This window comes from Anticarsia gemmatalis, chromosome 25 (assembly GCF_050436995.1).
Source record: "Anticarsia gemmatalis isolate Benzon Research Colony breed Stoneville strain chromosome 25, ilAntGemm2 primary, whole genome shotgun sequence".
NCBI classification, from domain to species: domain Eukaryota; kingdom Metazoa; phylum Arthropoda; class Insecta; order Lepidoptera; family Erebidae; genus Anticarsia; species Anticarsia gemmatalis.
In genome coordinates this window covers 1,832,337-1,846,256 of record NC_134769.1, presented here as the reverse complement: position 1 = coordinate 1,846,256, position 13,920 = coordinate 1,832,337, and the positions used below count along the sequence as shown (strand labels likewise).

The following is a 13,920-nucleotide window of genomic DNA, read 5'->3' as shown; positions in this document are numbered from 1 at the left end:
CACTGAAACTATGTTTCATGTTTGTTTGCAAAGTGCACATAACCAGCCATATAGTTTCGTCTTAAGCATTCAGACAATAATCGGCTACAAGATGTAAGCTTGGCTTGTTAATATTTGTGGTGTTCAATTGGCAATGTAAGCTCTAAATGCCAAAGTACTTATTTTTAACCCCTCTCAATCCCAAGCTCGAAATATCTGTGATTTTTTAATTACTTATACTATGAAGTTGAATTAATATGTTCTTAATATTTGTTAAAATTATTATCAATGTTCAATGTTTTTGATATATCTGATTGGATTTTAAGTGTCGCTTTATATGTAACAAAGAAACACAAAATCTTTTAAAACACCATTAATTTCACCCTATTTTCTCCCAGGCCAACTTCCAAAACGACAGATCAGTAATGGAAGGTTTACAAGAGATCGTAGCGCTACTGGAAGAGCAACTACGCCCGCTGCTACAAGCGGAACAGTCGCTGCTAGTAGATATATTGTACAAGCCACATCTATTGTTCACTAGTCCCGGGGAGATCACGCAGTCTGATACTAGCGGGATATTTATATCTAGGTAAGGTTTTAGCCATAATTTTTAACCTTTTCACCGCCAGAGTAATATTGAAAATCGGTGTTCCCCACGCCAAGCAATAAATTCCTTCGTTTATACCTACAAAATAATAGTCACGGGAAAAGTGTATATCGATAAAACTTCGATTAATTTTACGTGTTCTTATATTATGAGTAAAAATTGCATAAAAGTACCACAAAATTTTATTGAATTTCTCCCATGTGTCAACTTTACACTACTCAGTACTCATTACCCAAAAATAACAATGATATACACGAACAATTTGCATAAAAAAAGTACTTAATTCAAATATTTTATTCAAAAAGTCACAGCACTAATCCCAGTTGTGACGACACCTTTTGACGTTGAGAAACGCCACTGGCGTGGTCAGCGCTGCGATTTCAAATTTTGCCGCCTTATATTAGAGATGTACCAGTGTGACCCGCTCCTGCTTAGCACGGGTATTTAATAACAATATTTCTCCACTATTTCTTGAATGTAATATTATACATAAAACATTCCTTTTTAATCATTCTATCTATTAAAAAAACGCATCAATATCTGTTGCGTAGTTTTAAAGATTTAAGCATACAAATATACTATGTAGTGATAACATATTTCTAATATTGAATAACGACAAAAGTAGTAACTATACCTAAAAGGTACAATAAACATAGATAGTACGTATTGGCATGATAACTGTGTTTTTTTGTTAGTCCTACAACATTAATAATACCTTTATTGTTTGTTTAATGTATTCAAACAATAACTTACCTCTAAATCGTCACTCCTTAAAGATTCTGCTTCAGAATATGTAACATCATCTTCTACACCTTCTAACACTCTCAACAGCTCTTCTGTCGTCATTTGACTTGAAGACATTTTTGTGGCGCAGATGGTGTACGAAAAATTTATTATACACAAGAATTTATGTACCTATTATTAATAACGTATTGCAACAACACTACGAGTGTCCAGCAGCGCGGGTGACGTCAGAGCGCGCCGTCTGATTCCGTCAGTGGCGTACGAAGCACTGTAAGGGATTCCGCTAATAGAGATGCGCGAGAGTTGCCACAAAATGATCGATTTGCACTTATTTAGTCATGAGTTTATCACTAGATATGGTAGTTTTATTACATATTTAGGTTTGTATTGAATCTAATTTAAAACATATCAGACAAAAAATTTTTTTTTCAGAAAGGAGTGAAGTATTTCAATTTGTTTTCGAAATATTGCATAAAGTGTTTAGATTGTAGTCCTTTTCCTTGCACATCACTAGTTGACGCGTCTTCACGTCTGTGGCGTGGATTTGCGGGCTAAATTTATACATTTTGCATGATGATTTACTTTGTTTTTTTTTCAGGTACAACTGTCTAATTATTATATGTCTTTGTGTAATAATGTAATAAATATGTTTAGGTAATAATAACAGGAGAAAGAAAACACTTGAAACGTATTGTTGTATGTTTATTTTGAACTATAAAAAAGTGATATTTTTGACGTGCTATCACGTCGATGGCGTCGTGAGCGATTTTCAATTTTACGTCTCTTAACGTCCGTGGCGGTGAAAAGGTTAAATATGAAATAACATACTCACAAAATTTCCTTGTTTGCCATGTGATTATTCTTACGATGTCGTAGGTTTGATTCCCGAGTCAGGCATTGTTTTGTTTACAAATTCCCAACAGGAGCACTGAATTTGGTCCGAAATAATCTTTTTGCGTCATTCTAGTGCTTATTTCTTTGGAGAAGAACACGTGATGTTTGAAGAGTATGATGAATATTATATTATTTATTCTTTACAGTTGTGTGTACTAAGTTATAACTTTTGTTTGTAGACTAATTCGTCACACTGAAAAACTTTTAGAAGAAAAGGAAGAGAAGCTATGCGTTAAAGTTCTACGCACTCTTCGAGAAATGATGGCGGTAGATCCCGAATATGGCGAGAAGGTAAATAAAAACAGCTCTTGTATAGAGATAAAAAATCTTCACTAACCTCTCGCTATTGAAACTACTGATCATAAAGTTGTGGGTTATTTTATTAATATTGGGGAAATGACAGGTTTTTTGTTAAGAATCTCTATATAACTTATTTATTATTATTAACCTATTTTTTTCATATTTATAAGCTATTTGTTTCCCGAAGAATAAAAAAATACACAGTCTCAACAAAATAGCCTCAGGGACAAAATAAGATTGCCTTAATTAAAGCTCAATCGGTTATCGATAATACTCGATTCTGTTAAAATCTATTCTGATCATCATCTCAGGGCAACCAACTCCGCAGCAAGCTACTATCACAATACTTCATAAACCGCAAGTCTGAGCCCAAGATCCAGTTACCACCGTCTTCCGTCGCCGTCACTCACGGACCTGGCGGTAAGTACCACTATACACGTATACGTATACGTACACGCACGTATTTATACGTCTGGTTTCAATAATGTACCTACAGGTAAGGATAGGGCCTTTAAAACCAGATTTTTTTTGCAAGAGTTAACTTAGATTTCAATTGCTGCAATCAAAGATAGTTGAATATATACTACAATTATATTAAGTCGGGGAAAAAGTCTTTTCGCATTATCGTATGTATGAACTTGTAATAAAATCTCTTTGGCTTCAAGAATCACAAATGAGTACACGGTTCATTAGGTTTCTTTCAGTGAGCTTGTGAGGTACCCAAATAACGAGCTTTTTTGTGTAGAGAAAATATTTTATTACAAGTTCATAAACTAGTCCCAAAAATTAAGGGATATAAAAAAAGAATCCAAATTTTTGGGTGATTTTCAACAAGCTGTAACTCCAAAGAAAATGGTCGTACAGAAAAATTAAAAAAAACAAATTGCAGTTCCAAGTGTCTAGTTTTTAGATATGACCATGAAATTTTTTTGTCATGGCCAGGTCTGGAGAAATCCTACGAAAACTACCAAAAAAAATTTTTTCCAAATTTTTCCCTCCTAAAAAAAGGTCCACGGGCTTCAAAAATTTTTTTTTTATTCTTTCGTTCTTAAGTTCTTTTAGAAAATTTAATCCTCTTTAATTTGCCGTATTCAAAAAGCCTGTACGACGATTTGCCACGGAGTTATCGTCAATCAAAGCAAAAAAGTTATTTTTGACTTTGATATTCAATAACTCCGGAAATAATGATCGTACAGGAAATCAAAGGAAGGTTTTGAAAACTGCACAATATTCTCTATAAGAAAATGTAAACATCTTCTAGGAAAAAATTTTTTTTTGAATTGAAACCTCGGACTGAAAAAAAGACAAAAATTCGCGAAATTAAGGATAACTTGGTATATCTTTGGATAAAATGGATGAACGAAGGATATCGTCGGTAATTTTTCAACCTCAGTGTCCCCTAAAATCCCTCAAAAATTCAAAGCGCTGCGATTTTTTTTTCATTGTGCCCCGAAGCTTCAAATTCTTTGTTGTTGCAAAAAATCACCATTGTGAGCAATTTGTGATTTTTATTAATTTTTTTAATAATTTTTTTTTTTCTCTCTAATATCTCTATTTTTTCGATTAAAAAGCAAATAACTCCGTGGCAAATCGTCGTACAGGCTTTTTGAATACGGCAAATTAAAGAGGATTAAATTTTCTAAAAGAACTTTAGAACGAAAGAATCAAAAAAAAATTTTTGAAGCCCGTGGACCTTTTTTTAGGAGGGAAAAATTTGGAAATTTTTTTTTTTGGTAGTTTTCGTAGGATTTCTCCAGACCTGGCCATGACAAAAAAATTTCATGGTCATATCTAAAAACTAGACACTTGGAGCTATAATTCGTTTTTTTTATTTTTTCTGTACGACCATTTTCTTTGGAGTTACAGCTTGTTGAAAATCACCCAAAAATTTGGATTCTTTTTTTATATCCCTTAATTTTTGGGACTAGTGTATATACTATAATGCGAAAAGGCTTTTTCCCCGACCTAATATTAAAATGGCTATTTCTTTAAACTCGATCGTGTGGTTGCTAGACAAAGCCCGCTATTTATACGGTTATTTGGTTAGTTAGTCATATCTGTTATTTATATTATGAAGGGTTTATCCTTATCTGGAGGTATGTTATTGAAATAGGTCTGTAAAGTAACGGGGCTTTAGGTCTAAATATAATAATTTAGGTACTTACAGGGGATTCGGGCGAAAGATTAAACATTGATGAAACAACTGGTTCAGGCTTAATCGAGTGTTGAGTTACAAGCTCTGCATTTCAGCATTTCTGAAGTTTTCCTCAGTAATGTGATTGAGTTCAGAATATTTATTTTCCCATTTAATTCTCGGATACAGTCTTTTATTTATTGAAAACAACATTTAAATAACGTATACAATAAAACGAAAAATCGCTCTTTTAATATTTTTTAGTTCTTAAATCTCTTCGCTCGATTAATATCTTAATTTAACTATTACTTATAGAGGTTTATGGTACTAAGATCATAATAACTGAAGATAAAACTGAATAAAAGTTTACTTTGAATATCTGGGCAATTTTGATTACAATACATTATATATTTTTTATTATTTATATGATGTATACACATACACGAGACACTACGATATGTTGAATATCACAAAGTGCATTTATCAAAATTGCTCAGATAATTGTACTTACAAAGGTTTCAAATAAAAAGAAGGAATAAAAGAAAATTAAAGTGAATATTGTACGGAACCAAAGCTTACATCAACTAATATTTATTTCTATTCAATTCACAAATTATAACGTCAAGAACGTTTGTTGTCTAAAATTTATGATTTTTTTTCTTCATTGGCCATATAGAGCTCGAGATATTAGCGTTTAAATCAGCAGATGCATGCGATGCGTCTCGACCTAATGAGCTTGGTTTCCATACAATATTTACTTTTGTGCTATTTAACAGATATTCCGAGGAAATAGCTTGCACACTAGCGGTAGCTGTAAGCACTGAGATATATTTCGCCAATTAGATAATAAAAATAGATTTTTCATAATGGAAAGTACATATCAAACAGCAAAAAAAATTGAATCCTGAGTATTTTTATTGTATTTGTTAATAGCCGTAATAGGCTATATTATTACGCCTACGAATAAAGTTTAAAATCGTACAGCTGGTTTAATTGAAAACATGCTTTCCTTTTTGAAAAATCTGAGAAACTCAATAAAATACTTGAAAATCTTTTAGCTAACTAATATAGGTTTAGAAGGTTCTATACTGTTCTATAGATAAATAAAGGTGCCTCTGTCTTCTCCTTCTCATAACAAATAACATTATTAATTAATATAAGTACATAATTAATTGACTTTAGGAACTTGAGTAAATGTCTGGCAAAATGTTGAAAATTTCACCGTGAGATCAAAAACGTGAAATTAAAGTACATAAGATCTGATAGCTGCTCTTTTGTGCCATATTATAGTATTAGGGATTCATTCAGGTAGTCAGTTATATATTGAGATATCAGAGGCACCTTTCTAAATGATAGTCATGTTAGTGTAGCGTGTTTTCTTTATGTCACTCACCGCATGCGAGCAGAATGCCATCCGCATCAGCTGAAGACAGGTGGGTCCATGGTACAGGCAATGTACTGACGGTACTACAGTACACGCACTGATAACACTACTGTTTTATGTGTTGCACTCTACTCCCTGTGTGTGTTTAGTGGAATACTAAAACTTCTGTTTATAAATACTGTAGAATATGCTCTATTTCCATTTGACTACAGCCTCATTCTAAATTGTAAGAAAAATAGGTAAAATAAAAATCTCAGTTCCATATTAAAATAATTTCTAGCTAGCGTGAGTTTTCCATAAATAAGACTACTGTTCAAAGAACCATCTCATTTAAAATGGTCATTAAATATATTTTATGAATCATTTTGAGTTCCATTGAGGTAATTTTATTACGGCAATTCAATCCAAAAAAAATATGGTCTATCTCAATAGTCCCGTGACGCGACAAGTGGGACAAAATATATCTATCGTTCCTTCTTGGGACAACTCAACGGGGCTTCAATTCAATGTTAGTGCAAGTATTCCACTTTACACATACAATATAGATAAAATTGTTTATATCCAGAAACAATTAGTAGTGTACACCGATTTATTTATTATTTATAACCCCAGCTTCTGCTGCTATGATCTTTGACCCACCTAATCACCTAATTTATACGCTTTTTCGCTATCCCATACCTAAAATATTGTTTTAATACTATCACAGGTTTCAATGGGCACAGTTTTTGTACAAAAGACCAAAGACGTTGATTAAATTGGAAAGTTTTGATACGAGCACATAGTGAATGTTGTTTTTCAAACAGCACTATAATTCACAATTTCTGCATTGAATAGAAACACGTACAATATATTTATATTACTATCACTTATCACTTAGCTGGTTCGAGTCCGAATTTTCGTCACGCTGTTTTAAAATAGCACTTAGCAGCAAACAAATAATATTTGCAGCACTACTTATGCAATCGAAACTACCTTTCAATAAATAAATAAAAAAAAAACAGTTTTAATAATATGAAAACTAAATGTGATTAAAATAAAATGGCAATATAATCCAAATGATTAATTAAAACCTAGACATATCTACCTCCCTTTTTCTTTTCAACACTTGCTTCTTAACTTCTTCACTAACACCACAACATCTTCCGTCCCCCTCACTCAATTGCCTGGTGATGTGCAGCCAAGGTGCTGCTCCGCACGGGGCAGACCCTGGCGCAGGTCCAGGCGCACCTGGACAAGGAAGGCGCCTCCGACCTGGTGGTAGACTTGGTGATTAAGAGCACCAATAGGCAGGCTATCTTCTTGGAGGCGATACAACTTGGTAAGATTTTTTAAACTATTTATTATGTTTACATTCTAAGAGATTTGATTTTGACGGTTGGTATTGGAAAATGTTGACGTATTTTTAGATGGTTCGTCATCATATTGTAATTTTGTAGTACTTAAACCTAAGAACAATCGTAATAATCTCTTTAACTAGTTACATAGTACATTTAAACTAGACATAAAACAAGTACAATTAGCGTAAAAGTCGAACCAGTCACAATATTCTTATAATATTCATGATCTAATGTTGTTATTTTGTGTACAGGTATTGCTCTCCTTGAAGGCGGTAACCCAATAATACAACACAGCATATTTACGAAACTACAAAATGGAGAAATATCACAAGCATTCCTAAAGGTACACATGACTTTGATTACATTACTAGGGTTATGAAACTCGATTATTTTGTTGCACACAAGTTTACACAACATTCACTCGCGAACAACAAAGTTGAGCTTTCTAGCTAAGTTCGTAATTGGGAGGTCACAAAGCGTGCTATTCGACCTTACGACTTTTCAAGCGCAAATAAGATCCTTTGCACTGCAGTTTCTGTTGGTTTTTTATTGCGAATATTGAAAGCAGTACTGATAAATCGTGTGGTCTAATATTCATAATCTCGTGCAGGTATTCTACGACAAAATGCGCGAGGCACAGCAAGAGATCCGCTCGCTGGCGGCCAGCAGCACGGCCGCCGCCAGCTCGGACAAGCAGCGCTCCAGCTATTCTGAGAAGACGAAGGCGCCGAGCTCTGACTCCGAAGCTGGTATGAAACTAAACCATCAATGAGAAACCGTCTTGTTTTATATGACTATTGTTATTTTATTAGACAAGTCAAGAGACTTGGTGAACTTCTTTTGAAGAAGATGAAGCTGATTTAAGTCCAGTTGATCGTAATTTGTATGATTGCTAACTTCCCACAATATTTATTTACAAAAACTGATCTATCATGAACACAACAGAATAACAATAATTAAAAAAACAAAACAGGCTTTTACTCCACTTTATACCTATAAATATTAAAGTGAGATCCATTTCAATATCAATTATTAATTGCAGGCGGCACTAAATCATCTCCGGGTCCACTGGTGGTGGGCGAGGAGATGGACGACGAGGTGACGAGCGCGTGCGGATCAGCTGTGCACGCGTACTCCGACATACACACCATGTCACATGGTACGTATACCACCATTACACCACTATTAAGTTACCATATAACAAATTACCCGCGATATCGGTGAGAAAGACGATTCCTTGGGGTAATAAAAACTGCCAATCTTTTGAATAATATTTTATAACCACTCTTATCACAAAGACCTGAAACACGATTTCAGATTTGCAATACTTTAAGTCCCCAACCCGCACTTGGCCAGCTTGGTGGACTCATAGTCTAACCCCTTCCCCTCGTTTGGGAAGAGACGTTCACGGTAAAAAAAAAAATACTTTCGTGTTCATTTCATTATTTTTCAAATAAAACATTCTGTTAGCGATTCAATAAGAGGTCGTTTTTGCCGCTCTATTATTCTCATGTGTCATCTTCTATTTTTTATACAGGTACAACTGCTCTAGAAGAAATAATGGCAGAAAAGAAAGAGCCAGGCAACTCGGACGTGCTGCCTCCTAAGGTGGCCATCATGAAGCCCATACTGAGGTTCTTACAATTGCTCTGTGAGAACCACAACCCCGACTTACAGGTAAACAAAGCATCTCTTTATTAAATATAAACAGTAATATTAAAAAAACATAATCAGTACAAAATTCCTACTGAAAATTTTGTTTAAATCATTACTTAGACTGAAATGTGGCTTCAATCTTCACTTATTCAGAGATTGTCTTTATCTAAAAAACAGGCTTAGAAATAAGTTATTATAGTCAACATTTTTTCAAGCTATAACGGTGTAAAATGCTTAAGATTATTGTAACTTCATGTTGTCTTGATATTTTAATTCCGTATAATTCTTTCTGTATTTCAAACAATATAAATATGAAAAGATCATTTTAAAAATATAATTTCTTTTGTCAGAATCTCCTCCGCAACCAAAACAACAAATCGAACTACAACCTGGTGTCAGAGACGCTCATGTTCCTGGACTGTATCTGCGGGTCCACCACGGGAGGCCTGGGGCTCCTGGGCCTGTACATCAATGAAGGGAACGTGGCGCTCATCAACCAGACGCTGGAGACGCTCACCGAGTATTGCCAAGGTTCTCTTCCAATCACTAGAAACATTTAATTTATTTTTTTATAATATTAACTAGAAATAAAAAGAAACGGAAATTAATTAGCACGGATTTTGATTTACAATAAACAACGAAATATAATTGTTTATTAACGGAACTCAACTTCTGGTCTGTTAGTGAATTCATTTAACGTATAACATATTATCATAAATCCGTATACGCGTATACGTTCGATGAAGTACGACCATGCCTCGTGAACACCTGTAAAAATGTACGTTAACTCATCTTTGAACACTAAATCTCGTGGATTATTCTTAGATAACCACACCTGTTGTACCCAGGAACAAATACTACATTATTTTCTTAGCCTGATTAAGTGTCCCACTGCTGGACAAATTCATCCCCCTTCCTTCCAAATCACCTAACTACATTAAACCAAGAAAAGTTCTAACAATATTTTTCCTTAGGCCCCTGCCATGAAAACCAAAACTGCATAGCGACTCACGAGAGCAACGGCTTGGACATAATAACAGCACTGATACTGAACGACATCAACCCGCTCGGCAAGACACGCATGGACCTCGTGTTAGAGCTGAAGAACAATGCCTCCAAGCTTCTGCTGGCCATCATGGAGTCCAGGAACGACTCCGAGAATAACGCCGAGAGGATCCTTTATAATATGAATCCTAAGCAGCTGGTAAGGAAACTTTGTAATATATCAAATGATCCCAATTTTATGTATGGGATGTAATTTTGACAATGTTATTTTTGCTATCGACGCCACATATCGTAATTGTAGATTAAAATTGTTTGAACTGACTTTTAAGAAATAATTTAATTTCAAAAGGTCGTTTTGAAGGAGATATGAAAGAAAATTTTGGAGGAGTTCATTAAATCCGAAGGGATTCAAAGACCATTTTAAGAATATGTCAATACTTTTTCGAAGATATTTTTTCAAGAAATAATGGATTTCTTATAACATTTTATTACAGATAAATATCATCTTAATTTGTCAGCAAACGGTCATTCCAGAGGTTAAAACTGTTAATAATAAAACCCCATTCAAAATATTGTGAATTGTGTGAAACTTGGTGCATTTTGAGAGTTTTTGTGTGACCCCTTTTAAATGCATTTTGTCTAAAAATTTTTCAAAAAAAATAGCGTTTTTTCCAAACACTCCGTTTAACAGAATTTATACTCTCTTTTTTGTCGTGTCGGACTGATTTTATTAAAGTTCCTAAAAATATTTATCTAGTGACGTTTTTCCTAATTAACAAGGTAAAATTATAAATTGGTGAATGAATTCCGCAGAATGTCACACCATGATACTGACATTTCTATCTTTTCTATTAATTGTTTTAAAATATCCATTCAGATTGTGTTTTGTTTTCTTAATACAAATACACCAACACCAGCGTTCGATTGTTTGGATGAATTTAAATTCTTTTGTGTTTTTTACCAGTAAATATGTACGTTTAATTTTATTATCATAACACCTTCAATTTATTTCCTGTACGTGTGAAGAAAATGTCCGTTCACAAAGTCCTCTATAAGGGTGATGGTAACTTGTTGTTGTGTTACAGGTAGATGTTGCGTGTTCCGCGTACCACCAGGAGCACGCCATGGACGCCGACTCCGACTCGGAGGACGACGCCATCGTACAGGGCGTGTCTCCTAAGGAGGTACCCACTCCACACACTTTTAGTGTTATTTTTATGTATTTATTGACATTATTTGATATTAATTACGATCATAGCAATAAGAACAATTATACTTAAATTTATGTTTATTTGTTTGTGTATTTATATAAGACGTAAGTTGAGCATTGTACTCCTATTAATTTTGAATAAATTGAAAATTCACATAAAGCAATATCTTCTTCACAAAATTGAGTATAGTTTTCAGTCACGATACCGTTTTTGGCTCCCAATTTTTTGGCTAAATTCACTGGCTTCGACCTCCAGTTTAGCAACTGTGGAATGTAAATATGGGACGCTAGTATAACAGCGGGGTGTGTGTCGCAGGTGGGGCACAACATCTACATCCTGTGCCACCAGCTGGCGGCGCACAACAAGGAGCTGGCGGCGCTGGTGCGCGCGTCGCCGCACGGCAACAACGCCGACGCGCTGCGCTACTACCGTACTCACACCGCGCAGATCGAGGTAGCACACCACACCACCCCACCTGGCTTCACCTCACCTCATATTCTCATTACTCATTACGCCTCGCCTCACCGGCCCTCAGCTCACCCAACTATTTTTGGATCAATAAATGCATTACTGCCCTCCCTGACGGAAACTCTCTTCTGCCGGCTAGAAGCTAAAAACCTAACCTAAGGTGCTTCTTGGGTCAACATAAAGCGGCCAGGGTGCGCTACCTCCATTTCAGCTTAGCTCACCTCAGAGGCGCTCTTGGCTAGTTTCATTAAAATGGTATTTAAACTAAGCGTCTCAATACTTGAGAGGACACGTAAGATGTCGGTCCCGGTTTTTGTCAACAAGATTACAGTCGTTAAACCATGTCAATCTTTGAGCGGCTTGAACAACTTTTTATTTTATTTTATTTTTATTTTTTTGAAAGACAACTCCCGCACTAAGAATTGCTCTTGTGTCGCGGGGACTTTTACAAACATACAAACAACGGACACAAAGCACAACCAGACCCGAAACAATTATTTGTGGATCGCACAAATAATTGCTCCGTGTGGGAATCGAACCCACGACCTCCCGATGCAGTGGTATCGGCGTGGCGACCTAAACCACTGCGCCACGGAGGCACTTTGACACTGGGTTAACTATTAACCATACGACGAATTAATGAATCACCTCAAGTCACGGATCGAATCTCAATACACTACTTTTTACACCATAATCTGTTGGTTTTAACAGATAGTTCGCACAGACCGGAGTATGGAACAGATAGTGTTCCCTATCCCGGAGATCTGCGAGTACCTGCCGGCGGACAGTAAGCACCGCGTGCTGCAGAGCGCCGAGCGCGACGACCAGGGCAGCAAGGTCGCCGACTTCTTCAACAGACTCGACAACCTGTTCCATGAGATGAAGTGGCAGAAGAAATTGAGAGGTAAGGAACGAACACCGTTTACGATGTCTTTGTTACTTATACTTTTGTTATTGTTTAAAACTGGGTATTATTGTGTTTGTATGGAGTATTCGACGTTTAAACTAAGTACCTACTAGAGATAAGGAGTCTCCAATAGATATAGGATCTCCGATAGACATTTACTATTTTTGATTCATCACTTTCTTTTTCCGGCCTCTCTTCAATAATTATTGAAAATGGTAACCTTCTGTGTAAACTCAATAGGTTAACTATCAAGATTTTTATATGAAAACTTGATTGGTGCCGCTTGCGTATGCCAAGGAATTTAGCAAAGCTATATTAAATGTCAAACACTCGATACCAAATTAGAGGAGGGTAGAAAATCGTGTTCTTTTTTATAAGAGAGCACTTTGTTCACTTACTTTACACCAACACCACTTCTATACAGCCTTACCTGACGCCATATTATAGTAGGATACATACGAACAAGTCTATCAATTACGACTCTAACCAAATATGTCACAATATTACTTCCAAAAGAAGGTATTAAAAGCTCTTGCGATATATCCCCCGTGCAAAACTATAAACAATTGACTATTTCCAGTGCACCGCAGTGTCTTCAAGGATTTAGAGTACTCCAAGGGAGGGTTAGCCATAATCACCACCATAGCGCAAAGGATCTATGATAGCAGTAAGTTTGTGATGTACTGCACCACTCGATGTCGTGGTTGTGGCCCCTCCCTTGGACAACAACCCTTAGAGCCACGCCCCAGGTGTACCCTACGTGACCCCTTGACCTTTGATGGTGATGTCGACGTAATGTTGACAATCCTTTTGGGAAAATCTTAATATTATAGAACATATTCTGCGCGAAAATATATTATTATGCATGATAGTGTCAGAAGAAATTGTGAGGTAGATCTTAAAATGAATCGTTTTCTAAATGAACTCTTTATCTGATAGGGAAATACTATTTAAATAGGTATACGTAAACTTTACATTTTCTGCGTTTCTACATTTACTCGTACGTATAGATCACAAAACCTACTCTAGCCAACATTTTTTGTACAATATTGCTATAAACACTGGCACAAATTCGGCGCAACTTTGAACTAAAGATTTACCGTGAGAAATACCTTGAATAAAGGGTCTATATATTTATGCCATTCTCGTTATATTATTTCAGTCGAATCAACTACTTTATAGTTCATTTTAACTACTGTTAAAAGGCTAACCCTGTTATCCATAAACACACTATAAACTTATTTTTAGTTAAAAAGCTACTATAACATGTTTTTTCTTTTTCATTTCGCTAAGC

General features: G+C 35.5%; 1 protein-coding gene across 7 annotated transcripts in view; it reads left to right on the top strand.

Moving 5' to 3' along the window:
• Itpr (Inositol 1,4,5,-trisphosphate receptor) overlaps nucleotides 1-13,920 on the top strand; it is a 136,804-nt gene that overhangs the window by 108,215 nt on the left and 14,669 nt on the right. For 5 of the 7 annotated variants that reach the window (XM_076131179.1, XM_076131177.1, XM_076131178.1 and 2 more), the window contains 14 exons: nucleotides 378-568; nucleotides 2,404-2,515; nucleotides 2,836-2,944; nucleotides 6,065-6,091; nucleotides 7,220-7,360; nucleotides 7,631-7,722; nucleotides 7,990-8,128; nucleotides 8,422-8,538; nucleotides 8,917-9,056; nucleotides 9,386-9,566; nucleotides 10,010-10,239; nucleotides 11,126-11,224; nucleotides 11,567-11,704; nucleotides 12,431-12,623. In XM_076131179.1, coding sequence (XP_075987294.1) covers nucleotides 378-568; nucleotides 2,404-2,515; nucleotides 2,836-2,944; nucleotides 6,065-6,091; nucleotides 7,220-7,360; nucleotides 7,631-7,722; nucleotides 7,990-8,128; nucleotides 8,422-8,538; nucleotides 8,917-9,056; nucleotides 9,386-9,566; nucleotides 10,010-10,239; nucleotides 11,126-11,224; nucleotides 11,567-11,704; nucleotides 12,431-12,623 — 1,909 coding nt within the window. The remainder of the gene's footprint in view (nucleotides 1-377; nucleotides 569-2,403; nucleotides 2,516-2,835; nucleotides 2,945-6,064; nucleotides 6,092-7,219; nucleotides 7,361-7,630; nucleotides 7,723-7,989; nucleotides 8,129-8,421; nucleotides 8,539-8,916; nucleotides 9,057-9,385; nucleotides 9,567-10,009; nucleotides 10,240-11,125; nucleotides 11,225-11,566; nucleotides 11,705-12,430; nucleotides 12,624-13,920) is intronic. The other 2 variants (XM_076131180.1, XM_076131176.1) reach the window with 1 other exon arrangement.